The 14,937-nt window shown below is 36.8% G+C and overlaps 1 gene segment (V, D, J or C); it reads left to right on the top strand.

Moving 5' to 3' along the window:
• Positions 1 to 340: 340 nt before the first annotated feature.
• Positions 341 to 815, top strand: LOC131528493 (T cell receptor alpha variable 14/delta variable 4-like). The segment is given in 2 exon segments: positions 341 to 380; positions 463 to 815. Coding segments are annotated over 2 exon segments (393 nt in total).
• Positions 816 to 14,937: the final 14,122 nt, after the last annotated feature.

Here is a 14,937-nt window from a genome sequence, read left to right as displayed (position 1 = left end):
AAAAACAACCCAAAAAAACATAAAGCTTCCCCATATTACACATTAATATGTGTTTCATGTAGTTTTGCTTTTTTTAAATCTTACTGTGACAGACTGTCTGACACTAAAATATGACTAAAATTAATTTGAACTTGTGTAACAAAATCTACTATGCACCCACCCAATTACTATTTAGAATTTATCTGCATCTTAACAATAATGGAAAAGAAAAAATATTCCTGCAAAATAAAGCTTATATTTTGCCTTGAAGTGTCAAAAGAGGAGGGTCTTAGATCTGACATGATGTAGTTATGTCTGACAGAGACTGTGGTAGATTCTTCTCAGAGTGAACACTTGTACAATGGATCTTCGCTCAGTTATTCTGTTCTGTGTCTCAACCTGTATGTATATTTATTTGACTGATTATTTGGTTGATTTTTAAAAGAAGGAAATAACAAAACAAATGTACCTTTTCTTTTTCAGTTGCTGTCTTTGGAAATGTCATCAAACCAAAGAAAACCAATGTTTTTGCTGAGGAGGGTTCAAGTGTTACATTGTCCTGTAGTTTTACTGACTCTAGCACTAGAGATACTCTCTACTGGTACCGTCAGTATGGAAGATCAAAACCTGAATTTCTTGTACTCACCTACGACACTGCAAAAGATGCTAAGTGGTCTGATGTAGATCCAAGATTCACTGTTAATGTGACAAAAAGGGAACATGTGGATCTGAAGATCTCCTCTGCTGCTGTATCAGACTCTGCTCTGTACTACTGTGCTCTGCAGCCCACAGTGACAGGAAACACATCAGCTCTCTACAAAAACCTGTTACAATGATAGATGAGAGTGAGAAATTTAAGTAATCTAATGCAAAAAGAATCAAAACAAAGCAACATTCTAAAATGAGTCAAATTCTGTAAAACAGTGAAACAGGGCAGTTGTGGCCTAATGGTTGTGGGTTCAAGTCTTGGTAACAGCCATAACAGAGGTGCCCTTTATCAAGGCACCTAACCCCCAATTGTTCCCTGGGCACTCAGGGTGTGTGGGCACTTGGATGGGTTACATGATTAGCACAAATTCTGAATATGTGTCACCATACCTGGATGTCACATCACTTAAAGTGGCACGGTTTTGTTTATGTAATACTTGCTGTTAACCATAAGAGGGCAGTAGGTACTATATTACCTTTGCGAAAACAGCAGCTCTCCCATTCACTGATTTATCTTCAAGATGTATTCAACATAGACAGTCATGTTACACAGGCTGAGGAATATTTTTATTTCCACAAACTTGGTATGCATTAAATATAACTGCGTTTTCAGTTATTTACATCTTAAACCTGTACAGACTGCTGATCAGAGGATATGGTTGATCAGCCAGACAAATGTGACTGAAGCTGAAGAAAGATCAGTAATACATGAAACAGTTTCAGAACTTTAAGTTTAATTTTGGTACTTTTGAACAGTTGTATAAAAAAATGGTGGGAAATTAGTTATCAAATACAATTAAGTTATATAAAATGTACAATACAGCATATGGATAAAAGTGAAAATCAGCAGGAAGTTCAGAGACAATGAAGTTCCTGTGTATGTTTATAACTGATCTGCAGTGACTTACAGCTCAGAGCACTGAGAGACTCAACAGAGAACTGAACTGATCTGACTGAACATGGACAGATGCTTTATACTGATTCTCATTGTGGGAACAGGTACATTAATAATGTGGAGAAATCTAGAATATATATAAGCTAGGCTAGGCCCCCAAACTTATTTATTTTTCTTTGTAATGTCTGTTTGATAGTTATTAATTGTTTGATTTATGTTAAAATATTCAGCACATACAGGTGCTGGTCATATAATTAGAATATCATCAAAAAGTTGATTTATTTCACTAATTCCATTCAAAAAGTGAAACTTATATATTATATTCATTCATTACACACAGACTGATATATTTCAAATGTTTATTTCTTTTAATTTTGATGATTAGAGCTTACAGCTCATGAAAGTCAAAAATCAGTATCTCAAAATATTAGAATATTTACATTTGAGTTTGAATAAATGACCATCCCTACAGTATAAATTCTGGGTATCTCTTGTTCTTTGAAACCACAATAATGGGGAAGACTGCTGACTTGGCAATGATCCAGAAGACGAACATTGCCACCCTCCACAAAGAGGGTAAGTCACAGAAGGTCATTACTGAAATGTGTGGCTGTTTACAGAGTGCTGTATCAAAGCATATTAAATGCAAAGTTGACTGGAAGGAAGAATTTGGGTAGGAAAAGGTGCACAAGCAACAGGGATGACCGCAAGCTTGAGAATACAGTCAAGCAAAGCCGATTCAAACACTTGGGAGAGCTTCACAAGGAGAGAACTGAAGCTGAGTCAGTGCATCAAGAGTCACCACGCTCAGGCGTCTTCAGGAAAAGGGCTACCAAGCCACTTCTGAACCAGAGACAACGTCAGAAGCATCTTACCTGGGCTGTGGAGAAAAAGAACTGGACTGTTGCTCAGTGGTCCAAAGTCCTCTTTTCAGATGAAAGTAAATTTTACATTTCATTTGGAAATCAAGGTCCCAGAGTCTGAAGGAAGAGTGGAGAGGCACAGAATCCATGTTGCTTGAAGTCCAGTGTGAAGTTTCCACAGTCAGTGATGATTTGGGCTGCCATGTCATCTGCTGGTGTTGGTCCACTGTGTTTTCTGATATCCACAGTCAACGCAGCCATCTACCAGGACATTTTAGAGCACTTCATGCTTCCTTCTGTTGACAAGCTTTATGGAGAGGCTGATTTCATTTTCCAGCAGGACTTGGCACCTGCCCACACTGCCAAAGGTACCAAAGCTGGTTCAATGACCATAAGCGTTACTGTGCTTGATTGGCCAGCAAACTGCCTGACCTGAACCCCATAGAGAATCTGTGGGGTATTGTCAAGAGGAAGATGAGAGACACCAGACCCAACAATGCAGATGAGCTGAAGGCCACTATCAGAGCAACCTGGGCTCTCATAACACCTGAGCAGTGCCACAGACTGATCGACTCCATGCCACGCCGCATTGCTGCAGTAATTCAGGCAAAAGGAGCCCCAACTAAGTATTGAGTGCTGTACATGCTCATACTTTTCATTTTCATACTTTTCAGTTGGCCAAGATTTCTAAAATTCCTTCCTTTGTATTGGTCTTAAGTAATATTCTAATATTTTGAGATACTGATTTTTGACTTTCATGAGCTGTAAGCTCTAATCATCAAAATTAAAAGAAATAAACATTTGAAATATATCAGTCTGTGTGTAATGAATGAATATAATATACAAGTTTCACTTTTTGAATGGAATTAGTGAAATAAATCAACTTTTTGATGATATTCTAATTATATGACCAGAACCTGTACACACATTATTTGCATACTTACAGCTAGACAAAGGGTGTCCAGTGGGTGGCAGTAGCCAGATGGAGATTTGTAGAGTAGACCTGAAAGAGAAAAGAGGAGAGATAGTAGTAGTTCATGCCATGTTTTACAAGACAAGTAGTAACGTGTTGTGTTACACAGAGCTGTTGAAGAATCTGTGAAATGCTTGGCGAATAAACAAAAGAACCCAAAAGAAATCATGCTTGTTGCCTTCTTCAAGTGTGCTAAATTTATTAAGCAATTATTGAAACTCTGTACATAATAATTCACAGATTACAAATCTGTTTAATTGTGCCTTTTGTTGACAAGTTTGGTGGCTGGAGATGACATTAAGCCAGATAAAGGGACAGAAAAAACTGTAAAGAAAGAGAAACTGTCAAGCTAAGCTGCTTATATAGTACAAATACTCAGTATGTTTGACTTTACCGGTACAGACAGTATCCCAAAAGAGAACCACAGTATTTATTACTCAAAGGTGCCCGATTACGGTACGAAGCTCACACCTCTGATGATCGGTTTCATTCGGCTACATCAGACACTTCCACTGAAATCACTATTACTGATGTGCTTCTGTCAGATTCAGCTCTAAGAGTAGCAGCCCAGTGAAACGAAACATGAAACGTCATAAAGTCCTGAAGCTCTTTTCACTTTGAATCTATCTAGTGAAAACTCCAATCAAAACCCCATATATGAGCCCCAAATGTAATACAAATATGTGGCCACATTTGTGTAAGACAGAATTAGGTCTTTGTTGTAAGGCATAAATGTAAATTAGAAACTTCAGAACAGAAGCATTAACAGTATGTACAGATAACATATTCCACATGTTCAAACCACTCTTATATAGCCATCTAATCTGCATTCTCCTCTCTTTAACAGTTGGATGGTATTTTCAAAACAAGTGCAGACTAACTTCATTGTTAAAATGTTTAACCCGGGAAACACTAAAGTTCAACTTGCTTTATTGCGAACACGTTTAACATCACGTGACTTTTATTCAGTTGTAACAATAGTAAGAAACCAAAAGAGGGCAATATCTCTCAATGTCACTTGGCAGAGAGGTTTCCTTTTACGTTTTCACAAACTCCACCTCAGAGTCTAAATACATTTATGAAAGAAAAACTCTCACTGAAGGATTTATTTTGACTGCAGTTTCAAATTATAACAGATCATGAGGTGGTTGAGGAATATATTTCTATTTGCACTACTCAGTCTTGGTATGCATTTCTTACATAATTTTTTAAGCATTTAGATCATTTTTTGAACATTTGTATAGATAGTTTGTTGATATGGATTTTATATTTATGATGCACATCAAAAATTATATCAACATCAAATATTTTTAAATCCTTACAGAGTGCAGATGTGCAGAAGACAAAGTTGATCAGCCGGACAAACATCTGATTGAAGTTGAAGGAAAATCAGTGACATTACATTGTACATATACAACAGCTTTAGCACAACCATACCTCTTTTGGTACATCCAGAGAACAAATGATTTTCCTAAATTCATCCTGAGAAGAGACCAGTTTGGAATTGGAGAAAATGGCACTGAGTTTCACGAGAGATTTCACTCTGAACTTACATTAAATTCAGTTCCACTGACGATCCATGATGTGCGTGTGTCTGACTCTGCTGTGTACTACTGTGCTCTGAGGACCACAGTGAGAAAACTCAAGTCAAACCACATACAAAAACACAGAGACATAAACATGTATGTGACTGTTTCTTTAAATTAAGCCTATACTGTACGGCATAAAAAAAGCATAATGAAGGTAACGTCAGTCATGAACTACAATTAACTACAATATTGATCATGCAATATTTATTATACTAATTACATGATTTAATATAAATGAATATTTTTTTTTTATCTGATTTTAATTGTGCAATAGTGTTTTCTGTATTTAAAGTGCAGTAGAACTGTCTTTCAACATGAACAAATTTTCTTTTATGCTTAACACTAATGGGCAGATATTTTGTTTGACATGATGGAGCGCTGTTGTAAGCCGTGTCAAAAATAATATTCAAAATATGAACACTAAATACCATTTAAATGAACATCAATGTTTTGACAAAATATTTTTTATTAAAATATTTAAACTTAACCCCCTCATGCAGTAACAAATCTTTTCAATAATTCCTATTCTCATAAGGAAATTAATATTATCAAATATGGATCACAGATGAGTTTTGGTTTATTTGTTTGACACAATTATACAGCTGTAACGTTAATTCGTGTGACTGGATCTAATGTGAAAAATTCCAGTATAATGAGGTTCAGAGAGGAGGGACTAGTGTTCACAGATCTGACATGATGTAATTGACAGTCTGACAGAGACTGTGGTTGAAATGTCTGACTCTTCTCAGAGTGAACACTTGTACAATGGATCTTCATTCAGTTATTTTGTTCTGTGCCTCAGCTGGTATGTTTTTTGATTATGTTGTTAAAAATGAATTCTATTAAAAACATCTCACAAAAACGTTTCTGTTTCAGTTGCTGTCTTTGGAAATGTCATCAAACCGAACAAAACCAATGATTTTACTAAAGAGGGTTCAAGTGTCACATTATCCTGTAGTTTTTCTGATTCTGGAGCTACAGATTATCTCCACTTTTACCGTCAGTATGGAAGATCAAAACCTGAATTTCTTGTACTCACCTACGACACTGCAAAAGAAGCTAAGGTGTCTGATGTAGATCCAAGATTCACTGTTAATGTGACAAAAAGGGAAAATGTGGATCTGGAGATCTCCTCTGCTGCTGTATCAGACTCTGCTCTGTACTACTGTGCTCTGCAGCCCACAGTGACAGGAAACACATCAGCTCTCTACAAAAACCTGTTACAGTGAGACAGTGGCGTGCACAGGGGGGGGGGGGCTCGAGCCCCTGCCCCTTTGAGATCCTACGGTAAAGTGCCCTTGCGGTCCGGTGCCCCCGGTCTGCGATTTCTGCCAAGAGTAGGGGTGTTCGATATAAAGATTTTTGATCGTGGACTATAAAAATGTCTCCACGATTTGATTTTTTGAAGAAATATCGTAGTATCGTACTTCAGCGCGCATTCTATCAGCTGCAGTTCTGGCGCCGCCGTCTCTATATACTGTACAACGCCACATACATTCACATCAGTGTTAACTCAGCGGTAGAGTTACTCTCACGGGACACTGCACTTATTCGCAGTCACCAAAAGTGCATTCTCTGCATCTGCTTCAAAGACTTACTGGTTAAACGATTCACTCAGTGTTCTGTTCTGACGAGCGCCTTTTCTGAGCACATACACCCAAAGCGCGTGCTCTAAAAAGCCCGTCAAACAGCGCCTGATTACTGAACTAAGTTATGTTTTGTGCTAATACTGTCAAAACACACCAGGTTTATGTATAGACTCAGTTGGTTATGTCTAAAATGAAGGTAAACAGCTGAGAGAAAGGCATGCGTGCAGGTCTTAAAGGGACAGTACTAAACATGCTGCCGACAGTATTTAAAGGGATAGTTCACCTTAAACTTGTAATTCTGTCATTATTTACTCACTCACATGTTGTCCCAAACCTGTATTAATTTCTTTCTTGAGCTGAACACAAAAGAAGATATTTTGAAGAATGTGGGTAACCAAACAGTTGCTGGTTCACATTGACTTTAACAGTAGGGAAAAAAAATACTATGGAAGTCACTGTAGACCAGCAACTGTTTGGTTTTCCACATTCTTCAAAATAGCATTTATTTTCAGCAGAAGAAACTCGTTCAGGTTTAAAACAACTTTTGAGTGAGTAAATGAAGGTAAAAAAATCAAACACTAGTCTATTTTAATTTTGGGGTGAATTATTCCTTTAATGTTAATAAAACACCAAACACAAAGAGAAAAATCACTCACTACTCTTGACTGAAAAACTTTAATACAGTTGCTTTAATAGGAATCAATCTATATAGTGTTTTATTTTTATATTTGTTCATTCAATTTCTTGAATGCTCCTGCTAAATACACCTATTGTAGACTACCTGAAAATAAAACACTGTTTATTTTATTTGTATATTATGTGTATTTGTAATGTGTATCTTTGCTCTCATTTTTTAATAACAAAGATAAAATAATGACAACGATTTTTATCTTCACCTACTTTGGCCTAAATATCCGCCATACTTTTTAATATTTTGTTACCTTGAAAGGCTTTGTCTGTATAGTAGGGAAATTAGTCTGGCTGTACTGCTCAAACAGCTTGCAAAATAGAAAATCCAACATGACAAAGAATTGTGATAATATTATGAATCGTGATATTTCTAAAAAAATCCAATTTTTGCCATATCGCCCACCCTAGCTGAGGGGACCAAACCCATACAACAGCCCCCACACACACATTTTGCCCCTGCCTCCGGAGGTCTGTGCACGCCACTGCAGTGAGAAACAAGAGAGAAACAGATTCTAAAGTGAGTCAAAGAGTCATGTTTTTATTATAGTATGTGAATTTGTGTGACAGTATCAAAGACACATTACATTAAATCCCTACAAAAGTTCTTTAGTTCACCAGTTACTTATACATCATCCTTCTAAATATTCTTTAATTCAGAAAATAATTATCTTTATTTACATTTAACTATGAGATGCTACGGTTTCAGTTTACGCAATACTTGCAGTTAACCAGAAGACGGCAGTAGGTACTCAATATTACATTCAACAATACAGCAGCCTTTATAGGCCTCCAAAAGCTCCTCCTTGAATCATCTTTACAATACCAAAAGCAAATCTCTCATATTTACTGATTTATCTAGACTTCAACATAGATACAGTCATGTTACACAGTCTGAGGAATATATTTCTTTTCACACTATTTGTTCTTGGTATGAATTCTTACTTAACACAGCTCCGCATTCATGTTTTATTTAGTCATTTATATTTTGTATTGGAATGTACATTAAATATTCTTAAATCTTTACAGAGTGCAGATCAGAAGACAAAGTTGATCAGCCAGACAAACATGTGACTGAAGTTGAAGGACAGTCAGTGAAATTAGAGTGTAAATATAAAACAGACTCAGCACAAGAAAATTTATTCTGGTACATCCAGAGAGCGAACAACTTTCCTAAATACATCCTGAGGAGAAACAGATATGGAGGAGAAGATAATGATGTTCAGTTTCAGGAGAGATTTCACTCTGAAGTGTCATCAAATTCAGTTCCACTGACGATCCATGATGTGCGTGTGTCTGACTCTGCTGTGTACTACTGTGCTCTGAGGCCCACAGTGAGAAAACTCAAGTCAAACCACATACAGAAACACATGGGCTGAATCTTAGTCAAGACAGTTTAACATGTGCTTCTCCTGTGCAAACTCAGTCAACTTTATTGTCATTTCTGCTATATGTACAGGACATATAGATTTTGTTTCCCTCAAATCCGCAGTGTAAGAAACTAACACGACACAGACAAGAATTAAAAATAAATAAGACTAAGAATAAATGTCCTCTGTTATGTGTACACCCAGAAACTTGGTGCTGGTCAGAGGAGGGTGTGGAAGAGGAGGAAGGAAGTTGAAAACGTTTAGGAAGAGATTGTTGTCGCTGCACCACCTGGCCCGTTGGCACACCTTATTTCTGTAGTTTGTCTCATCGTTGTTGCTGATGAGACCCACCACAGTTGTCATGCGCAAACTTTATGAAGAGGTTGGTGTGTAGTCATGGGTTAGCAGAGTGAAGAGCAGGGGGCTGAGAACACATCCTTGGGGGGCCCCTGTATTCAATTTGATGGTGCTGGATGTGTTGTTGACGACCCAAACTGCCTGTGGTCTTGTAGTGAGAAAGTCCAGCAACCAGATGCACAGGAAGGTGTTGAGGCCAAGCCGGTTCCGTTTCTGTATTAACTGCTGTGGGATGATGGTGTTAAATGCCGAAGTGAAATCAATGAACAGCATTCTCACATAAGAGTCCTTTGTTTCCAAGTGGTAGAGGGCTGAGTGGAGAGCAATGGAGATTGCATCATCAATGGACCTGTTGGCCTAATATGTAAACTCGAAGGGGTGTGAATGTGAATGTTGCTTTCGAATACTCATATACACAAAATAATATCTATCTATATATATATATATATATATATATATATATATGGTCACCTTTATTTATACAATACAGATTGTGTTAAAGCAACTTTACAGTGTTAAACAGGAAGAAGACAAGAAGACAACAACAAAGCCATTTTTAGGCTAAGTTCATTGTTGATTCATGTCATCATCCAGCTCAGTTTAGTTCTCTTCAAACAGTGTCTGTGCAATCAAGCCAACAATATTGCCAGAAATTAAGTGTCCCCAACTAAGCAAGCCAAGGGCAACAGTGGCAAGGAACCAAAACTCCTTCGACAGAAATGGAGAAGAAAACTTTGGGAAAAACCAGGCTCAGTCAGGGGGCCAGTTCACCTCTGGCCTGATGAAACCAGCATGGTGTGATTTAATTTCAATTCTATGTATATACAGTATACGATGAAAGTGAACAGCAGTGGGAAGTTCAAAGAGGAGGACTTTCCTGTGTGTGTTTCTGACTGATCTGCAGTGACTTACAGCTCAGAGCACTGAGAGACTCAACAGAGAACTGAACTGATCTGATTGAACATGGACAGATGCTTTATACTGATTCTCATTGTGGGAACAGGTACATTATTTATTGAACAATTAATGATAATTTGTACATGTCAGCATCCTTCCTCCTGTAGTTTGTCTCCGTGCCTCTAGAGGTCCCCTGTGTTCTCCTCTGCCTTAGTTCTTCCTCGTGTGGCCTTGTTAGCGTTATCCAGCTCACCTGTGCCTTGTTTCCCCCTGTGTATTTAAGTTGTGTATATTTCCCTTGGTTCCTCACTCGGTTTTTGAGTCTGTACCCTGTGTTTCCTGCCTGGTCTCACTTAAGCCTCTCTAAGCTACCCCAAGTAAGGTATCCTGAGTTCCTTTCTTTGATTGTTATTTTTCCCTGGCTTTGTTTTCTCCCCTCGTGGAGTTTTGTTTTTCTCTTTTGGCTTTTTCCATTTTGATGTTATTAATACCTCGGTCTGAGAAGAACTTTTGTTGTATTTTTCCTGCAAAGATGATTTTTTTTTTTTTAAATAAACCTTCATTTCCTGGAATACTGCCTTAAGTGTTTCGTTTGGGTCCAACATTATCACTCTCGTGGCTCAGTGGTAGATCTTACAACCACCACACCAGAGACCCAAGTTAGATTAGATTAGATTAGATTCAACTTTATTGTCATTACACAAGTACAGGTACAGGGCAACGAAATGCAGTTTAGGTCTAACCAGAAGTGCAATAGCAGCAAGTGCAGGATATACAGTGGTTGAATAAGTGCAGGACAAGGATATGTACTGAATATATGTATAAATATATATAGAAAGATGGTTATTAATATAAACAGAATTTACAGGTGATATGTACTATCAATATAATATATATACAGATGGCTATTACTATAAACAGAATTTACAGGTGATATGTACTATCAATATAATATATATACAGATGGCTATTACTATAAACAAGGTGTAAAAGTGCAGTGGAAGTGATTGCATATTACAATTAGACATACGGTGCAAAATGTTAATGTAAACATTGATAATGTAAACAACAGTCGGCAGTGCAAATGAGCATAGTCCAATTTAGGTATGGTAGTGCAAGATACAAAAGTAAACAGTTGTTATTGTAATAAAAATTTACATTCAGTAGTGCAAATAAGGCAGATGTGAGGTAGGAGAGAAGAGTTAATAATATATGAGGAAGTGGATCAACGGGGTTAGAGTTCAGTAAAGAGACAGCTCTGGGGAAGAAACTGTTCTTTAATCTGCTGGTCCTGGTCCGGAGGCACTGAAACGCCTGCCGGAGGGCAGGAGAGAAACAGTCTGTGGGCTGGGTGAGAGGAGTCCTTAAGGATGCTGCGAGCTCGATGCAGACAGCGTTTCCTCTGGATGTGTTCGATGGCAGGTAGTGGAGTCCCTGTGATGCGCTGGGCAGTTTTCACCACCCGCTGCAGTGCCTTGCGCTCCGCAACAGAGCGGCTCCCATACCATACTGTGACACAGTTGGTCAGGATGCTTTCTATTGCGCAGCGATAGAAGTTCACCAGGATAGCAGAGGAGAGCTGATTCTTCCTCAGTGTCCTCAGAAAGAAGAGGCGCTGGTGAGCCTTCTTGACCAGGCTGGAGGTGTTGGTTTTCCACAACATGTCCGCCGAGATGTGGATCCCCAGGAACTTGAAACTGGAGACACGCTCAACAGCCATTCCATTGATGTGGATGGTGTCGTGTGTGCCTCTTGACTCCTTCCTGAAGTTCAAGCCCGGCTTGTGACAGTACATTAATATGAACTTGTTTTAAAGTCTCAAACTCCAAATCCTTTAATGGTTTGATTTAACTGATTGATTGTTTCCAAAAGTAAAGTGTGTTTGCAATGTTTTTTCTACCTTGATTTCACAAATCAAAATCATATGTTCACAGGTTTGGTGGCTGGAGACAACATTGAGCCAGATAAAGGGACGGAAAAAAACTCTAAAGAAACAGAAACTGTCAAGCTGAGCTGCTCATACAGTACAAATAGCACTAATGTTTTGCTTTACTGGTACAGACAGTATCCCAAAAGAGAACCACAGTATTTATTAGGCAAAGGTGCACGGGCAGCGAATGGTTATGAAGACACCTCTGATGATCGGTTTCAGTCGACTACAACACAAACATCCACTGAACTCACTATTACTGATGTACATCTGTCAGATTCAGCTCTCTATTATTGTGCTCTGAGAGTAGTAGCCCAGTGATACAAAACATGAGACATGTCATACAAAAACCTGAAACGGTGAAAACCACAATCAAAACCCCAATCTAAGCAGCCCTGAATGTAATTAAATATGTGGTAACACCTGTGTGCGGTGAAATTAGGCCTGTTCTAAAACTTTAATAATTAATAGTATATTCTGGATATCACTTTCCAGCTTCAGTGTATGAATACTTACTCTTAATTTCTACATTAATAGCCAATCATTATAATTTTAAAAAAAAGAATATCATATGCAAGTCAATATTAGAACTTCATTTACCTAGTCAACGGCACTATTCTTTGCTTTTCTTGAACACTGACAAACTTTATCCAGCTAAATCCAGCTAAAATATAATCCAAACTTCTCTTCAGCAAATGCAAAGCCACATGCATTTGCAACATTAACAATATGTGGCCATGCTTTATAATTAAATGGTGTTGATATATCATTCATTTCTGTGATAAAACCCATTAAATGTTTGAATTTATATAGTTATAATCTGACCTGTATAGCTTATTTTAAAGTCCATAACAAGAGAATATTGGCAACAAGAAAGAAACCAACAACATAAAGGTAATTTTAATACTGAAGTCATCTGAGGTCTTTTTAAGGCCATGGAGATGCAAGATCGTGCCAGTTGTGTTTGGAACAAGAGAACATGTGTCTGCGCTTCTTTGAAATGAGAGATATGAAAGTAGCATCAGTAGTGAGCAGTGTAATACGTTTTAATTTACTGAATGTTTCAGTGAATAATGTAATATAGTCTAATCAAATACATGGAAGCATACTGTGTGTACAACCCGAATTACGAAAATTTTGGGAGATTTTTTTAAATTTGAATAAAATTTAAAAGGCAGCAAATTTGAAATGAGCTCATTTAGTGGATAAAAGTGTAAAATTTCTCAGTTTAAACATTTGTTATGTTCTCTATGTTCTATTGGGAATAAAATATTGGCTCATGTGATGTGAAAGTCTTTTAGTTTTCATTATATTCAAATTTTAAATTTAAGGATTTCCAGAATTCGGGTTGTACATTCAAATATTAATCATTGTATACATATATAGGCATAATTAAGTTATATAGTTTTACATATATATTACAGTCTTCATTGACACTGACTGTAGCACAGGCTCCTCCCAGCAATCAGACAAAGAGATTTGAATTTATTGCTGCTTAAACAGATGCAGAAAGAGGAAGGAATCATCACATGCATCACACTCTGCATATTTTTTTTAAAGTCGGCAATTTCAACTGTATGTAATGGCACTGTGGAAAAGTGCCATTGTGCTCATAGTTTTGTGTACATGGGGTGAGTAGCAAAATCAATTATTCTTTTCAAATATATTTAAAATCAATTATCCTTATGTGTGTAATGTGCATATTTAGTCATATTGTTTTAATTATATTTCAGGTTGTAATTCTCAATCTCAAGACAAAGTTGAACAGCATACAAGGATTCAATTTGCTTTTGAAGGTGATACTGTAACGATCGACTGTACATATCAGAGTACTTATACAACCCCGACTCTCTTCTGGTACCAGCAGAAAGTCAATGGAAATCCCAAGCACATGCTAAATAAAGTCTCTACATCTGGAAACAGTGAGGAAGAATTCAAGGAGAGATTTTATGCGAATCTCAACAAAACTGCAGTTCCTTTAACAATCAAGAATCTGCGTGTGTCTGACTCTGCTGTGTACTACTGTGCTCTGCAGCCCACAGTGACTGAAACACTCTCAGCACTCATACAAAAACCCTGACAATGCAACAGCATACATTACATCATTATGCAATTTAACATTATTTATTTTTAAAACAATTTTCTATTAGATTAAATCGTTTAGTCTATCATTTTATTTTTAAAACTTTTTATTTTAGGTTTCTTTCACTTAAAAGTTAATAAGATCTAAATTTAAATGAGTTATATTTACATTTGTATTCATTTTACATTACTGTTGGTTTCATTTGATTTTATATTTCTCATGCAACTAAAATATATATGTTTTGTGAATGTGTAGTGTGCATGCATAGAAAGGCATGAAGGACCAGAAGAGGGCGATATACACTTAACATTAACATTTAATGAGATGTTAAATTATGAGTTATTTAGCAAGTTACTGAGTTGCCCAGTATGAGTACGTTTGAATAATTTATTTTAAATGAACAAATTTGCTGTAATAATAAGTGAACGTATAGGCGAAACCCCGGGCTTTAACCAAAAACTTGTACTTAAAACAAAACAACCTACATAAAGATCCATGACTCAACTTTTGCTGTCTACAGTGCAAACATGACAAACCTTTGTGTTTTGCTTCTGCAATTGATGATTAAAAGTAAGAGTTTACTGATCACTTGAACAAATAATGTTGTAGATTCTGAGTTTTATGCAATGTTTAGATGTTTCATTTCTTAATTTTTTATGCTGTTGGACATTGCTTTCATTGAAATGCTGTAATATATTATGTATTATATATGCTATACCGTACGTGATGGTAAATATTATGAAATATAAGATTGGGTCTGAATGTCACGTTTGACCAATCAATCAAATAATTCAGAGCAGTGTAATAAGAGATTGTCACAGTGTGTTTCAGTGAATAAAGTGATATAACCTAATCAAATGCATGGAAGCATACCGTATGTTCAGTTAATAAGTGTACATATAGACATAATTAATAACATAAAACATAATTAATATATTTTATATATATATATATATATATATATATATAGACACATACAATATTACAGTCTTCCCTGACACTCGTAGCACAGGCTCC

Source organism: Onychostoma macrolepis, chromosome 02 (genome assembly GCF_012432095.1).
Source record: "Onychostoma macrolepis isolate SWU-2019 chromosome 02, ASM1243209v1, whole genome shotgun sequence".
In the NCBI taxonomy this organism is placed as follows: Eukaryota; Metazoa; Chordata; class Actinopteri; order Cypriniformes; family Cyprinidae; genus Onychostoma; species Onychostoma macrolepis.
Note: the sequence above shows the minus strand (reverse complement) of the source record. Positions and strands in the feature narration are given on the sequence as shown.